The sequence below is a fragment of the Sander lucioperca genome, chromosome 4, assembly GCF_008315115.2.
Source record: "Sander lucioperca isolate FBNREF2018 chromosome 4, SLUC_FBN_1.2, whole genome shotgun sequence".
In the NCBI taxonomy this organism is placed as follows: domain Eukaryota; kingdom Metazoa; phylum Chordata; class Actinopteri; order Perciformes; family Percidae; genus Sander; species Sander lucioperca.
Window position 1 is genome coordinate 11,310,716 of NC_050176.1, and position 13,366 is coordinate 11,324,081.

Below are 13,366 nucleotides of genomic sequence, written 5' to 3' on the forward strand. Positions count from 1 at the left end.
CTGGTAGGACCCGCTTATATGATTTAGTTTAACAATTTACACAAGGCACATCAATGTGGGCCTGCGACGTCTTTTGAGAACACCGAGTTCCCCTTAAACCATTCCAGACCTGCCCTTTAATTTAGCCAGCTCCTCCGCCATGGTTTCACTGTCGGCATAACACAACAGCGTGACCCTCAGCTTCCACATCATCTGTCTCTTCTGTCCGCAGCGTTATCAGTGAGTTTTTTTCTCCCCTGCCATGCCCCGGGTCACCTCACTGCTGTCTGCCCTGCTGTTCGTTCTCCTACCGGGCTCGAGCTGGGGATATTTCCCCGAGGAGCGCTGGAGCCCCGAGTCTCCGCTCCTCGCTCCCCGGGTCGTCGTCGCGCTGGTCTGCCGCAACTCGGCGCACTCTCTGCCGCTGTTCCTCGGAGCCATTGAGCGCCTCAACTACCCGAAGGACCGCATTGCGCTGTGGTGAGTGTCATGGTGTCATCGCCCTTGAAAATAAGCTTATTACATGTCAAAACTTTTAAAAGTATTTTAACATGATCAAACTGGAAGTTAAGTACGATAAAGTGTGATTAAACGTCAGTGAGCTCATGCGCGTGCGCTTGTTACTTATAGCCAGGTGGGGCCGCTGTGTTATAATCAAGATGTAGAAAACTCCACGAGCGCTTTATCTCCACACTTAACAAATCAAATCGGCGGTGAAATGAGTGAAAGTTAGAGCAGCGTGGCTGTACACGGTATTGTAGGGACTTGGCCCCAGCAGCGGAGCTCGGGTTGCGGCAGCAAACTCGTGCCCGTGAAAAGTTCCATTCAGTCACATATCGTCTCTCTCATCGCCCCTATGTTTTTCCCCCTCCACCCCACCCTCACATTTTATTTCCCCTCCCTCTTCCCCTTCCACATCTTCGTCTTGCAGACTCGACTCGAACAAAACCAGTATTGACCTCTGCAGGATGTACCTTCCTTCAGCCTGTTCCATCACCCAGCCCCCAGCCTTCCAGATTATTCTTGTCTCCAGCACTTTCTCTTGTCATGTTGATCCCGTGCCAGTAGATCTGTTTCTGAAGATTAAGTTAATCTTTTTTTTTTATCAGCATTCAGACCTGACAGGTTAGATTATATTTCTCTGAAATAGCCTCAGGCAGAGTTCTGTTTAATGGGACTGTGTGAGTTAGGATTAGAGTTAAACATCATTCACTCCTATGAATTGATTGTTTGATCCAACATGCTGGGCCTCATATCTGAGAGTGAATGTTGAATTGGAACTTTTTCAGTGGGAGCTACAATGAGGGATTCAAGTGCCCGTGTGTATATTTAAACAAACCAGCCTAGAAGTTGAGAGTTTTTTTTCCTTGTATCCCAGCCAGCCAATTCAGCCTCTGTGCCTGAGTCTAACTATCCCCATGTGGAAGCCGGAGCTCAGTTTTCTGCATCGTTGCTTTGGTCTACAACATATCTCTTCCCTCAGTGGAAGAACAGATATAAAAAGGTTTTAAAATGCAGCGTGAAATACATAAACTGAGCTGCTAGCTGGCCACCTGTCGATACCTGCAGTTATCAGACTGACAGGTTAAGATGGAGTATTTGGCAAGCGGCGACATAGACACACGCATGCAGACTGCCTAATGATGATGTGTGTGTTCTGCAGAGACATGCAGGATGGATATTATCAGTCTATAAATCTTTAAGGTCAATATTTTTATCCCTCTGCCCTTCTTTTATGTCTCTATTATCCTTTAGGCATGGTTCTATTGCTGGCATGTAAGCAATCCCAAATATATCCTCTCCATAAGCCTTTTACATTATTCGCCACCTCTGCTCATTCAAAACTTTACAGCAGTCAGAGGGAAAGGTAGAGAGAGAGGAGGAAGATGGATTGGTAAGACTGTCACATGTAGGTGCTGGGATGGCACTGCTGTGTTAAAACGCCACAGACAGATGGGAAACTAACACCTGCAGCATGCCTACTGTCACTCACTACATGACGAGGATGGGAGTAAATAAATTTCTCTCATATTTACACATTTTTTGACCTCTTTCCCTCGTTTTCTCTGTGTCTCTGCCCCTCCCTGACACACTGAGATTTGTTATGATAACACAGACAGCAGACGAATGCCGCTGCTCCCCTTTTCAGCCCCTATTGTCTGTCTGTTATCGTCTTTGGCCATTCGTGATGTGCAACTCTGCTCTAATGACAGCAAGACAAGGACAAAGTAGAGATGGATAAATGTTCCTCAAAGCTGCAGTAATCATATTTTCATATAAATGGTTTAGAAAATGGTTACATTTACTATGTAAATGCATTTATTGCAGCTTTAAGGCTGATCAGTATCTGATCGGTGCATCCCTGATATAAGCCCCTTAAGGCAAATTTATGATTAGTGATATTGGGCTATATAAATAACATATAATGGACTTCACTATATCATTGTTGGAATATGAAATTCAACACAGTGACACAAGATTTTATCCATATCCATAGATCTAGCCCTAACACTGGATCATTGAAAAGAATATCTTATACTGTCGGTGGTACTGCTAATCAAGGTGCTTCAAGGTGGTCTCTCTCTCTCTCTCTCTCTCTCTCTCTCTCTCTCTCTCTCTCTCTCTCTCTCTCTCTCTCTCTCTTCCACAGGGTGGCGACAGATCACAACATAGATAACACCACAGCCATCCTGAGAGACTGGCTTGTCAAGGTGCAGAATGACTATCACTATGTGGAGTGGAGACCTGAAGATGAACCCAGGTACTGTGTGCGTATGTATGTATGTATGTGTGTGTCGTGTGTGTGTGTGTGTGTGTGTGTGTGTGTGTGAGACGTACATTACTTAATGGGTCTGTCTGTGCATGTCTCAGTTCCTTTGAAGACGAGGTGGGGCCTAAGCACTGGAATAATCTCCGTTATGAACACGTAATGAAGCTCCGCCAGGCAGCGTTGGAGACTGCCCGTGAGATCTGGGCCGACTACCTGCTGGTATGTTAACATCCCCTTAACAGCTTCATAAGCCCCCTCTTATTATGTACTCTCAGTGATGTCTCTGACTCTGTGTGCGGAGGTAACCATTGTCTACACCTGACAATACCTGTATGTGGATGAGAAAGCAAAGCTCTTTTACATAGAAAAGAAAAGGAACAACATTGAAGAGATTAAATCTATGACCAATGAATAGTTTAACCAATAATTAGATAATTGTTTTTACAAGTAGGAAACTGATATGTGGAGCATCAGCGGTACCGTATAAACAGTAAAAAAGTAATTTATTCTATTCTATTCGGTTCTATTGAACAGCAGTTGTTCTAAACACACCATAGCACAGAACATCCTCCTGCAAATACAAGGGCAGTCTCTTGGTAAGGCTTGTTTAAATTCTGGGCTGTGAGTTAAAATGTGTTAGGATGCTCACAGTACTACTCTGTGATCGAACCATGTTGCTGTGGCTCAATCAATCATTGAGTGACAGAGGGTGACATTTTGTCTGTGCTTGCATGTGCATGTTTGTGTGTGGTTCTTGTCAATACTGTGCCCTTCTCTTCCGTCTGCAGGTGGCTGACTGTGACAACCTGCTCACAAATACGGACACGTTGTGGAAACTGATGAGTGAAAACAAGACTATTGTAGCGCCAATGCTGGAGTCCAGAGCCGCATACTCTAACTTCTGGTGCGGGATGACTTCACAGGTACTGCAGATGTTTTGTTTTTATATGGTTAACGACTTGTAACACCTGTATAATATATACTTGCACTATGTATATCTCACATGTACTGTGAGATAGACATAGTATACATACATGTGTGTGTGTGTGTGTGTGTATATATATATATATATATATATATATATATATATATATATATATATATTAGTACCCCACATTTTATTTAAGTTACTGTGTATAAAGTATCTATCTGTCTGTCTGTCTAGTTTATTAGTTTATTTGTCAGGGACCATGCACAGTTCAAGCCCTGTACCAGAGTTAGCTATACAGCTAATTTACATCTGTGGTCCTTGGGCAAGGGAGATAAAAGGACAATATAGACAATACAGACAATACTATCAAAACAGATAGAAACTTAACAACATATAACAAGCATTACATAACGTATAAACCAGTATACAAAAATATATAAATTCCATGTTATAGAAAGATCAATGATCACATAGTTGTTTCGCCTTCAGCCAAGTCTTTAAGGACATTTTAAAACTGCTGAGACTTGCATAATCTCTAATGTGAAGTGGAATTAAGTTCCACTTTTCTACTGCTATAAATGGAAAAGCTGATTGACCAAATGTAGTCTTCCTAAATTGAGAGTAACAGTCACCTCTTACAGAAGCCCTGGAGACCCTTACATTATCTCTGCAAAATGACACACGTTGCTTGAGTGGTGGTGGTGCAAGATCATGGGTCAATTTATACATCAGGCACATGTCTGCAATCTGTCTTCTTGTTTTTTTTGTCAAGAACTTGCTTGTTTGTAAAGGTAGTTACCCACCTGCCTGGGACCAGCTTGTAGAACAGTAAGATAAATGTGAGAAGATCATTGAATGCAAAAACGGCTGTTGGTAACTGGTGTCTTATGTCTAAAATTAACTAAACTGTCTGTCTGTCTGTCTAATTCTATATCAGATTCAACATTACAACTTTAAAGTTACCACCCCCAACCAGATACTTTTCTAAGACCTTATAAAACCATTATGCATGGGGTTGGAATTATGAACTGCTTGTTACTGTAGTACAGCGTTTTCTTTTGTATTTACATAGTTACATTGCAACACATCAGTTTCCACCAGCATCCTCTTTTGCTCTAACACACAGACTGACCCAAAATAAATTATTCATCAAATGTAGCCTCTTCATAATGTCTCTATAAAAAACCTCTTGGAATAATGCAATCCAGACCAAGTCTGCTATTAACTCTATGGGTTACTGATCGTGAATAAAATGTCACTTTTCATGCTGTCCTCCTCCTGTTCTCCTGCCACCTATGATCTAGATGGGATTTTACACTTGATTATTTTTTCTTATGCATGAGGAAATTCAATTTGTGCAAATAAGTCACTTTAGAAACACTGTAAATAAGTCAAGGAGGAGCTGAATGCTCTGGTAAATGTACTCTGGTAAATATAGGTAAATGATGCTACGTTTACACGTGGCCAGCTATTTTCATAAACGGACATTTCAACCACTCTGTTTTCAAAAATAACATCGTGCACAGCTGTCAGTTTTCAGTAAAGTGTTTGTTTACGTGTAGCCGTGTATATATGCTGTCAATGCCATCAAGAGCTTGCTAAACCTGTAGGTGGCAGCAGTGTAACGAAAAGCTCAAGCCCCTGTTAGCCAATCAGAAACCCGAAAATGGCAACAACAGCAACAAATTACTTCCTCTTTCTCTCTCTCGGCTGCCTCAACCTCTGTTTGTCTCAGTTTACAAACGAAGATTTCAAAGATCTCCACTCTGGTCGGAGGTTTTAGAAAGACTCGTTTTCAGAGGCAAATTCTCCGTTTGCGTGTAAACTAAGGGCACAAACGAAGGGAAATGTCTCAGTTTTTCAAAATAACCATGTACATGTAAACAGGGCCTAAAGGTTTGTGATATCAGTAGATTATATGGCTGGCGCACAGACAGCCCACACTGCTCATTATGTTTAATTTGTTCCACCATCTTAGTCTGTTTGAGTTCTAATCATGTTTGTGCTGCTGATAAGACTTACCTAAAACTATAGGTCCCAGTGTCCTTTAATTGATGTATGCCTCATCTCTTATGAAGAGCTATTTTAATAAAAATTTGTTTAGTAAGTAGTTTTTTTAATGAGCAGACAGAGAATCAAACTTGCACATCTGATGTATCGGGCATAACGTACTGTATGTGTTAGTCTCGGATACGCTTATGTCTGTGATCTGCTGAGACAGGATGTCTTTCAGTACTCAGCTTTGCTTCTTTTCAAATCAGAGCAGACATATGGACATGGTCTGTCCTCCAGCACAAAATAAAACAAATCCAACCAAGAGCCTGCCTCTCAGATTCCTGCAAAGAACATTTTTTTTCAGTCACAGTTAATGGGCCTGTAGCCAAAAGACAATACCCAATGTCTGTCAGTATCTTTTCTTATAAGTCAGCATTACTTAGTCTCAGTCACCTTTCACAATTAAAACAAAAATTTTTTTTGTAATTTATTTAGATATGTCTTCTTCCTGTAACTGACACAAAGATGTAGACTTCCGGCAGACAATTTTCTCAATCAAGTCTCGGTCAAATATCTCAGATCAAGCTTCACCTGACAAATTTGGGAAACAAGTTGGACACAAGAAAATTGAGAGTAACCTGACAGCGTCTGTGTGCACTCACTACAGGGTTACTACAAGCGTACACCAGCCTACATGCCTATCCGTAAGCAGGAGCGTCTTGGCTGTTTTGCTGTACCGATGGTCCACTCCACCTACCTAGTGGACCTACAGAAAGACGCCTCCCGTCAGCTGGCTTTTTATCCACCACACCCTGAGTACAGCTGGACCCTGGATGATGTCATCGTCTTTGCCTACTCAGCTCGCATGGCAGGTGAGACAAATGCAACAGAGGTAGACGTGTTATCTGGAGGGCTGCTTAATGTCTTTCTTGACACGTTTTGTATTCAAGATTCAAAATTCTTTATTAATCCCACAATGGGGAAATTCATACTGTTGCAGCAGCAAGGGATAGGGGGAAAAGTACAATACGTAGATAAACAAACAATAAATAAATATAAGTAAAGAGAATAAATAGTAAAATGTATTTACAGTATTGCACAGTCACATTTCTATTGCATGGTTGATCTAGCCTGGAGCTGTTCGGACCAATCAAATTGTCAGGGAAGGCTTTATACGATGATGGACAGATGATCAACAGTAACATAATCAACCACGTCACCAAAGAGTGCTTGGGTTGAATTCGTTTACAACAAAGATGGCTGCCATCGCGTCTGTTATAAAAGATATCGACAGTGCATTCATTTTAAAAGAGGAACAGAGAACCGTGATCACGTATGTATACACATTGCCACACCCGTCCGCACGACACGGAAACTGCCGCCTCTGCCTTTGACTTGCACCTTCTGTGACGTCTGCCTCCGTTGCTCTGATTGGTTGTAGGTCTATCCAATTGAGGGCAGAGGCATTTTCTATCCTGTTTCGGTTGAAACACGCCCAACAATCACAGCCCAATGGAGCAGTATCAGACTCATATTCTGAATCTGAGTATGACAACGTCAGGCTACGGTTTATCAGTCCTGGTGTGAGTGTGTTTTGTCCATGTGGTCGACTGGGAGCAGTGCGTGTATGTGTTTGTAAGCATGTTACAAACACATGTTACAAAGCAGTGGTGGCCTAGAGGTTAAAGAAGCGAGCTTGGGACCGGGAGGTCGCCGTTCAATCCCTAGACCGGCAGGATAAAGTCTGGGTGGGGAAAGTGAAAGAGCAGCACTTGTTGTCCCTCCCTCATTATCACCACTGAGGTGCCCTTGAGCAAGGACCTTAACCCCAACTGCTTCAGTGGCCAGACTGTGGTTGTACTGGGCAGCTTCCAGGTATGAATGTGGAACTGTGTGAATATGACAGGTCGTCGTTGCAAATGAGAAATTGTTCTCAATCGACTTACCTGGATAAATAAAGGTTTCTTTCCTCACTTATATCTTCTCAGGTGTGCAGATGTACGTGTGCAACAAAGAGACTTATGGTTTTTTCCCAGTTCCAATGCGTTCCCATGGCACCCTACAGGATGAGGCGGAGAGCTTCGTGCATACTCAGCTTGAGGTCATGGGTGAGTCAACAGGTCAAAGAGCACTCACAAAGATCAGGAGGATTTCTTTGTGTGCCACAGTTTTAGCAAAAGGCTGTGAGTTTGCTTGTGATTAAGCACTTACCCAGACACTAGGCTGTGATTACACCTGATTAGGTCTCTTTGTACAATGGACGTTTGTTAGTTTGGAATATACTGATCTGTTGTTACTCCACTTTTATCTTTAACTTGCAATGTCATGGTCTGCATGTTTTGCATGTATTTGATTTTCCCAACTTGTGTTAAGCTGAACTAAATATTCTTTTGCTGTACCCCTTATGGAAATGCAAGACAGGTTTTTCGGAAGTAGCCTAAAGTTATATTTAGTTGGACAGTTCTGAGCTTCTACCATAGCAACACAATATCCTGTATGCCTATGCCTAAAAACTATTGGACAATGTCCACTTTTTTTACATGACAAAATGAATCTTGCTAATATCTTTCTGCTGTCAGTTTTTTTCTGTTTATGAAGTTGGCAATTAAGCATGGTTCAGATGAGACATGCAGTACAACAGGAGAAGAAACAGAGTGTGCCTTATAATTCAGGGACTCCTACCAAAGACTCCAAAAATAGATCCCATGTTATTAGAGTTAAGTTAGGTTCCTACTGAAATTGTCTTTTGTTTAATATCACTTTGTCACAACATTATACTACTGTGTACTATAGTCTTTGTGCAGCATTACTGCATGCATTGTAGGTGAGGAAACACCAGTAGGATGGGCCGTGAAACCTACATAATGAATGCTAATAATATTAGTATTAGTATTATAATAGTCCTCTTTACATACTCATCTTGCTAAATTTCTAGCATGTAAATTCAGTGGTTCATTTTGGAAATCTCCTGAAGACCCCTGTGTATCCCTGAACCACATTTTGGGAACCACTGTTCCACCACATTACACATTCTCTTTGTAACCTTCCCCTCGTTTTTTTCTTTGAAAGTGAAAAATCCTCCACTGGAGCCCTCCAGCTTCCTGTCTCTTCCTCCCAAGCAGCCTAACAAGATGGGCTTTGATGAGGTACAAACACTCAATCGCATACACACACAGGAACACGCACAATAACCTACCCTACGCATGTGTGTGAGGTTTTGCATTTGTGTGCACCCAGGTGTTTATGATAAATCTGGTGCGGAGATCCGACCGTCGCGAGCGAATGCTAAGAACTCTGTATGAGCAGCAGCTCAGCTGTAAGGTTGTTGCCGCTGTGGATGGCAAGTACGTTTCTCATCTTCTCCCTCCCCCACTGCCAGTTTCTTCTTGATTTGTGCCTCTGCAACATGCGGTGTAGATTGATGTAGGGAGGCTGAGCTGAGACAAACAATCAGGTGAAAAGTAGCGGGTGCATGCTGTCAGTTAAATTTTCTTTGAACCACATAGCTTTAGCTCATCTTTGAGTAAAATATAAAAATATTACTCTAATCTCTGTGTAGGCTACCCAGTCAGTAGGTAGCGTCATGTTTTACATATTTGATTGGGCTTTCTATCATCTTAATATAAAATGGTAAGAATGAATAGGAAAAACCTTGCAACACGTGCATGCCTTATGTTATAATCCTATTTACACACACACACACACACACACACACACACACACACACACACACACACACAAATTTATTTTTTCTAATCTCTTTGTTTATCCTTTCTCTTTCCCTCAGAGCTCTGAACAAGACTGACATAGAGTCTATGAGGATTAAGATGCTGCCGGGTTACAAAGACCCTTATCATGGTCGGCCTCTCACCAAAGGTGAACTGGGTTGTTTCCTCTCTCATTACAACATCTGGAAGGAGGTGAGACGCTTGGACACTACCTGTGCATGGTAGATAACGTTTACTACCGAAAAACACAGTAACTCACTTTGGGTGAGGGGAGGCAGCTCGGTGAGAGTCATGAGCTTGATTAAAGATTTGATACTGCAGAAACCAACTTTTTTTTACACAGAATACATTTATACTAGGGCTGTCAATTGATTAAAATGTTTAATGCCGATTAATCGCATGAGTGTCCTAGTTAACTAGCGAGTAAGTGCAAACTAAATTGCACATTTTTGAATCTGTTCTAAATTTACTTTAAAAGGGATATTTTTTATTATTAATATTATTAAGTTTTTAGTGCTCACGTGGCACTTGAGACTTGACTACTCCGTTGGTAACTCAGTTCACATCGGCAGTACATGCATTTAACTTTAGTTTTGTGGGGAGAACCATCTGGAAGGGCTTTGAACTCAAAGACCCTTTTATTTATCCATTTCTGCTCAAGGATCTTTGTTTCTGCTAGCCAACCACTCCCGTTCATGGATGTATTATTTATAAGACCCGCTCCCGTTCCACCATCTCGTCGCTGCTGCAGGCAGCCCCCCTCCCTCCACACACACACACACACACACACACACACACACCTACTGACTGTCTGCACAATGCTGCTTTGCAAAAGGACAGAGGGGGAGAGAGCAGCGCTGTTAAGTGTTTAACCTAGTATCTGTGGACTGCATGCATGAGAATGAATTAAACCAGAATTATATTTATTTATATAGATTAGATTATATATAGATTTATACAGTACGTCACTAAGAGGGTCTGAAAAGTCACTAAATCTACCAAGAATTCGCCAAGTTGGCAACACAATGTTACTGCTGCAGCTTCCTGATTTCTCAAACTACGGAGCGAAATCACAGAACGTGCATGCGTTAATCGCACGCTTAAGAAATGTGTGGCGTTAAAAGGAATTAGTGTTAACTCTTTATTATCGCGTTCATTTTGACAGCCCTAATATATACTTTTAATTTAAGAGTATATGTTATATTTTTGAACAAAGGTCTCCAGGATACCACTTAAGGATTTAGGAAACTTTTCCATCACACTAATGCTTTTGCCAGCTCACCATCATCTCAGCAGCACTGTAATGCACTACAATTTATGTATATGTGTTTCTGCGTGTGTGCAGATAGTAGATCGTGGTCTACAGACCTCCCTGGTCATCGAGGACGACCTCCGCTTCGAGGTGTTCTTCAAGCGGCGTCTCCAGACGCTGCTGCAGGAGGTGACAACACACAAGCTGGACTGGGATCTCATGTGAGTGACATACAACACGATGTAGTAAACAGAGAGGATTATCGTGCTCCCCTTCAGTGAAATCCGGCCATCTGTCACACATGATATCTCAGACACCACTGATCACATGCTGAAAACACTTGTGGGAATTATGCCTGTTAGCATCACGCTACTGAGCCGCTCCAGCATTTTCACATTCAGACTGATCACTGTCATAGAATAGCAAACACCTATCATTTTCTGCATAGACATTCACAAAGGCTGCATTCCAGGTCCCATACCCATTTTTTTTTTTTTACTTTTAGTATGCACTACAGCTGCCCTGACAGAGTATGTACTGTTGCATGCAGTATGCATACAATTGGGACATACTACTTCTTCATAACAATGCGCCTTGAATTTTGCTCATATACAGTATGCTGCACAAAGGGTTGTGGTTAGCCAGAAAAGAATGCTGGCTTGCATACTGCAAAATCTGACTGGATGCGGTGGAACATCCTGGTATTTTTGGCATACTGCATTTGATATACTATGTATTGTGACATACTAAATCTTTTTCTGGCATACTAAATAGTATGGTAGTATGAGTATTGGAACATAGGGAAGGTGTGTATGGGCAATAAGCCTCCCAGTTGAATCATTTGTACAAAACTGAGAAACTTTGGTTGAAAATATCAGTTATTAAGTCTAAGATATATAAAAATATAAGGAGTAAACTACAACTCAAGGAGTGTTTCGATAAGAAACATCCATTCGCTGCTCTTAGAATTCTGTCACATGCACCACTAATAGCAAGCTGAGGCTAAAGATGATTGTATGATGATTATATACGTTATAATATGTTCAACCGTTTAAATCAATTCAGGATTTTAGGTAAATTTTGGATAAATTCAGCATCAATGGCAAAGTGCAGTGCTTTGCTCATCCACTGACTGCATCAATTCTGTTTAAATTATTTGATTTTAGTCAATTCAGCTCCAAGTTTAGTGCTCTTGATATTTCTTGTCTCTTTTATCTTAAATACGAAATACAGTTACATCGGGCGGAAGCGGATGCAGGTGGACCACCAAGAGAAGTCTGTACCAAACATCCACAATCTGGTGGAGGCAGACTACTCCTACTGGACACTCGGCTACATGTTGTCATTACAAGGAGCCCAGAAGCTCCTCGGGGCCGAACCTCTGACCAAGTTACTACCTGTTGATGAGTTCCTCCCTGTCATGTACAACAAACATCCAGTGTGAGTATAACCCATCCGTCTCTTCTTTTTGATATTGTCCTGTGGCGCTATGGTCAATCTAATCACGTCCCCGCTCCTCTCACTCATCAGTTCAGAGTACATGGACCACTTTGAGAGTCGGGACCTGCGCGCGTTTTCTGCCGAGCCGCTTCTGGTGTATCCGACCCATTACACAGGAGACCAGGGCTACATCAGTGACACGGAAACATCGGTTGTGTGGGACAACGAGACTGTCAAAACCGACTGGGACCGAGCCAAGTCGAGGAAAACTCAGGAGCAAGGGGAGCTGAGCTTTGAGGCCCAGAATTCTGACGTACTGCAGTCTGAACTGGAGAACTGGAGCGCACGGGACGAGCTGTGATGAAGAAGAGAGGACGTGAGGAGAAGACATTGAGAGAACTCTTGCAAACAGAGATAAGAATGAGGGAGATAGAACACAGCTGTGATAGTGGAGGAAATGGATAAGATGGAGAGAATATAGCAGAATGTAGATGAAGAGAAAGATAGGGCAGAGTAGATGGATACAGGGACGGTGAGGGACAAATGTACATTTCTCTCTCCACTCTTTGATCTTTCTCTTAAGAGGTGAGGCGTAGATGTAGAGTTAACTTTTGAAGAGTCAGCTAGCAGCTTTTATTTATTGCATCCAACGCCCATCCTTTGACACCAGCCTGGTTCCATGTTTTAAATATTTTGCCCAGATTTATCCCATACATACCACATTATATATAAATTCCTCCAGAGAAAATTAAAAATGAATACATAATTGGAAGAAAATGCAGTATTTAGCACCATTCTAACACGCCTCTAAATGATATCTAGTCACATTTGAACTTCACATCCCCTAATTACACATGAAGGTATGCTCTGGGTTTGAAATAGGATCCTCTAAAATATAAAAGGATAATGTTACTTATTTTTTTATACTAAGCTCTCAAAGCAGAAAACAAATGTTGCCTTTTCTATACAGTGTTATGCTCTCAGTGGTTCCCAACCTGTTTGGCTTTTGACCCCCTAAAAAGAAGCAATGTCTACTTGCAACCCCTAATCACCAGTTGTATATGTCTACTGGTAGAACTGGGAACCACTGTCTTCTTCTTCTTGTGACTCTTAACACCTTGCTGTCTAGTTTAGCCTGTGTGTTATTTAAGTAGGTTTTATAAGGTTGTTACTTAATAACCTTATATATTGGGAATGTATCAGCGTTTTCTTTTATCTGCCGTTAAACCTTTTTATACTTTGACAGCGGCCATGTATTGGTTTAGTGTTTT

The 13,366-nt window shown here is 41.7% G+C and overlaps 1 protein-coding gene across 2 annotated transcripts; it reads left to right on the forward strand.

The window, feature by feature from the left end:
- The first annotated feature begins 241 nt into the window (after positions 1 to 241).
- LOC116042802 (procollagen galactosyltransferase 1-like) lies at positions 242 to 13,366 on the forward strand. 2 transcript variants are annotated; one of them, XR_004103315.2, is made up of 13 exons: positions 242 to 459; positions 2,630 to 2,740; positions 2,851 to 2,968; positions 3,538 to 3,672; positions 6,343 to 6,547; positions 7,664 to 7,783; positions 8,745 to 8,821; positions 8,913 to 9,019; positions 9,463 to 9,595; positions 10,749 to 10,876; positions 11,889 to 12,095; positions 12,186 to 12,553; positions 12,605 to 13,366. XR_004103315.2 is itself a non-coding variant. In XM_031289198.2 (12 exons), exons 1-12 carry the CDS (start codon positions 242 to 244, stop codon positions 12,454 to 12,456), a joined length of 1,830 nt encoding a protein of 609 aa, XP_031145058.1. In that variant the 3' UTR covers positions 12,457 to 13,366. The 2 variants fall into 2 exon arrangements, 1 of the variants encoding a protein (XP_031145058.1); XM_031289198.2 differs by having other exon boundaries at positions 12,186 to 13,366.

Coding starts and splice junctions, on each gene's coding strand:
- LOC116042802 (XM_031289198.2), top strand. CDS start 242: ATGCCCCGGGTCACCTCACTGCTGTCTGCCCTGCTGTTCGTTCTCCTA. Junction 9,596..10,748: donor ATTACAACATCTGGAAGGAG/GTGAGACGCTTG, acceptor GCGTGTGTGCAG/ATAGTAGATCGTGGTCTACA. Junction 10,877..11,888: donor AAGCTGGACTGGGATCTCAT/GTGAGTGACATA, acceptor TACGAAATACAG/TTACATCGGGCGGAAGCGGA.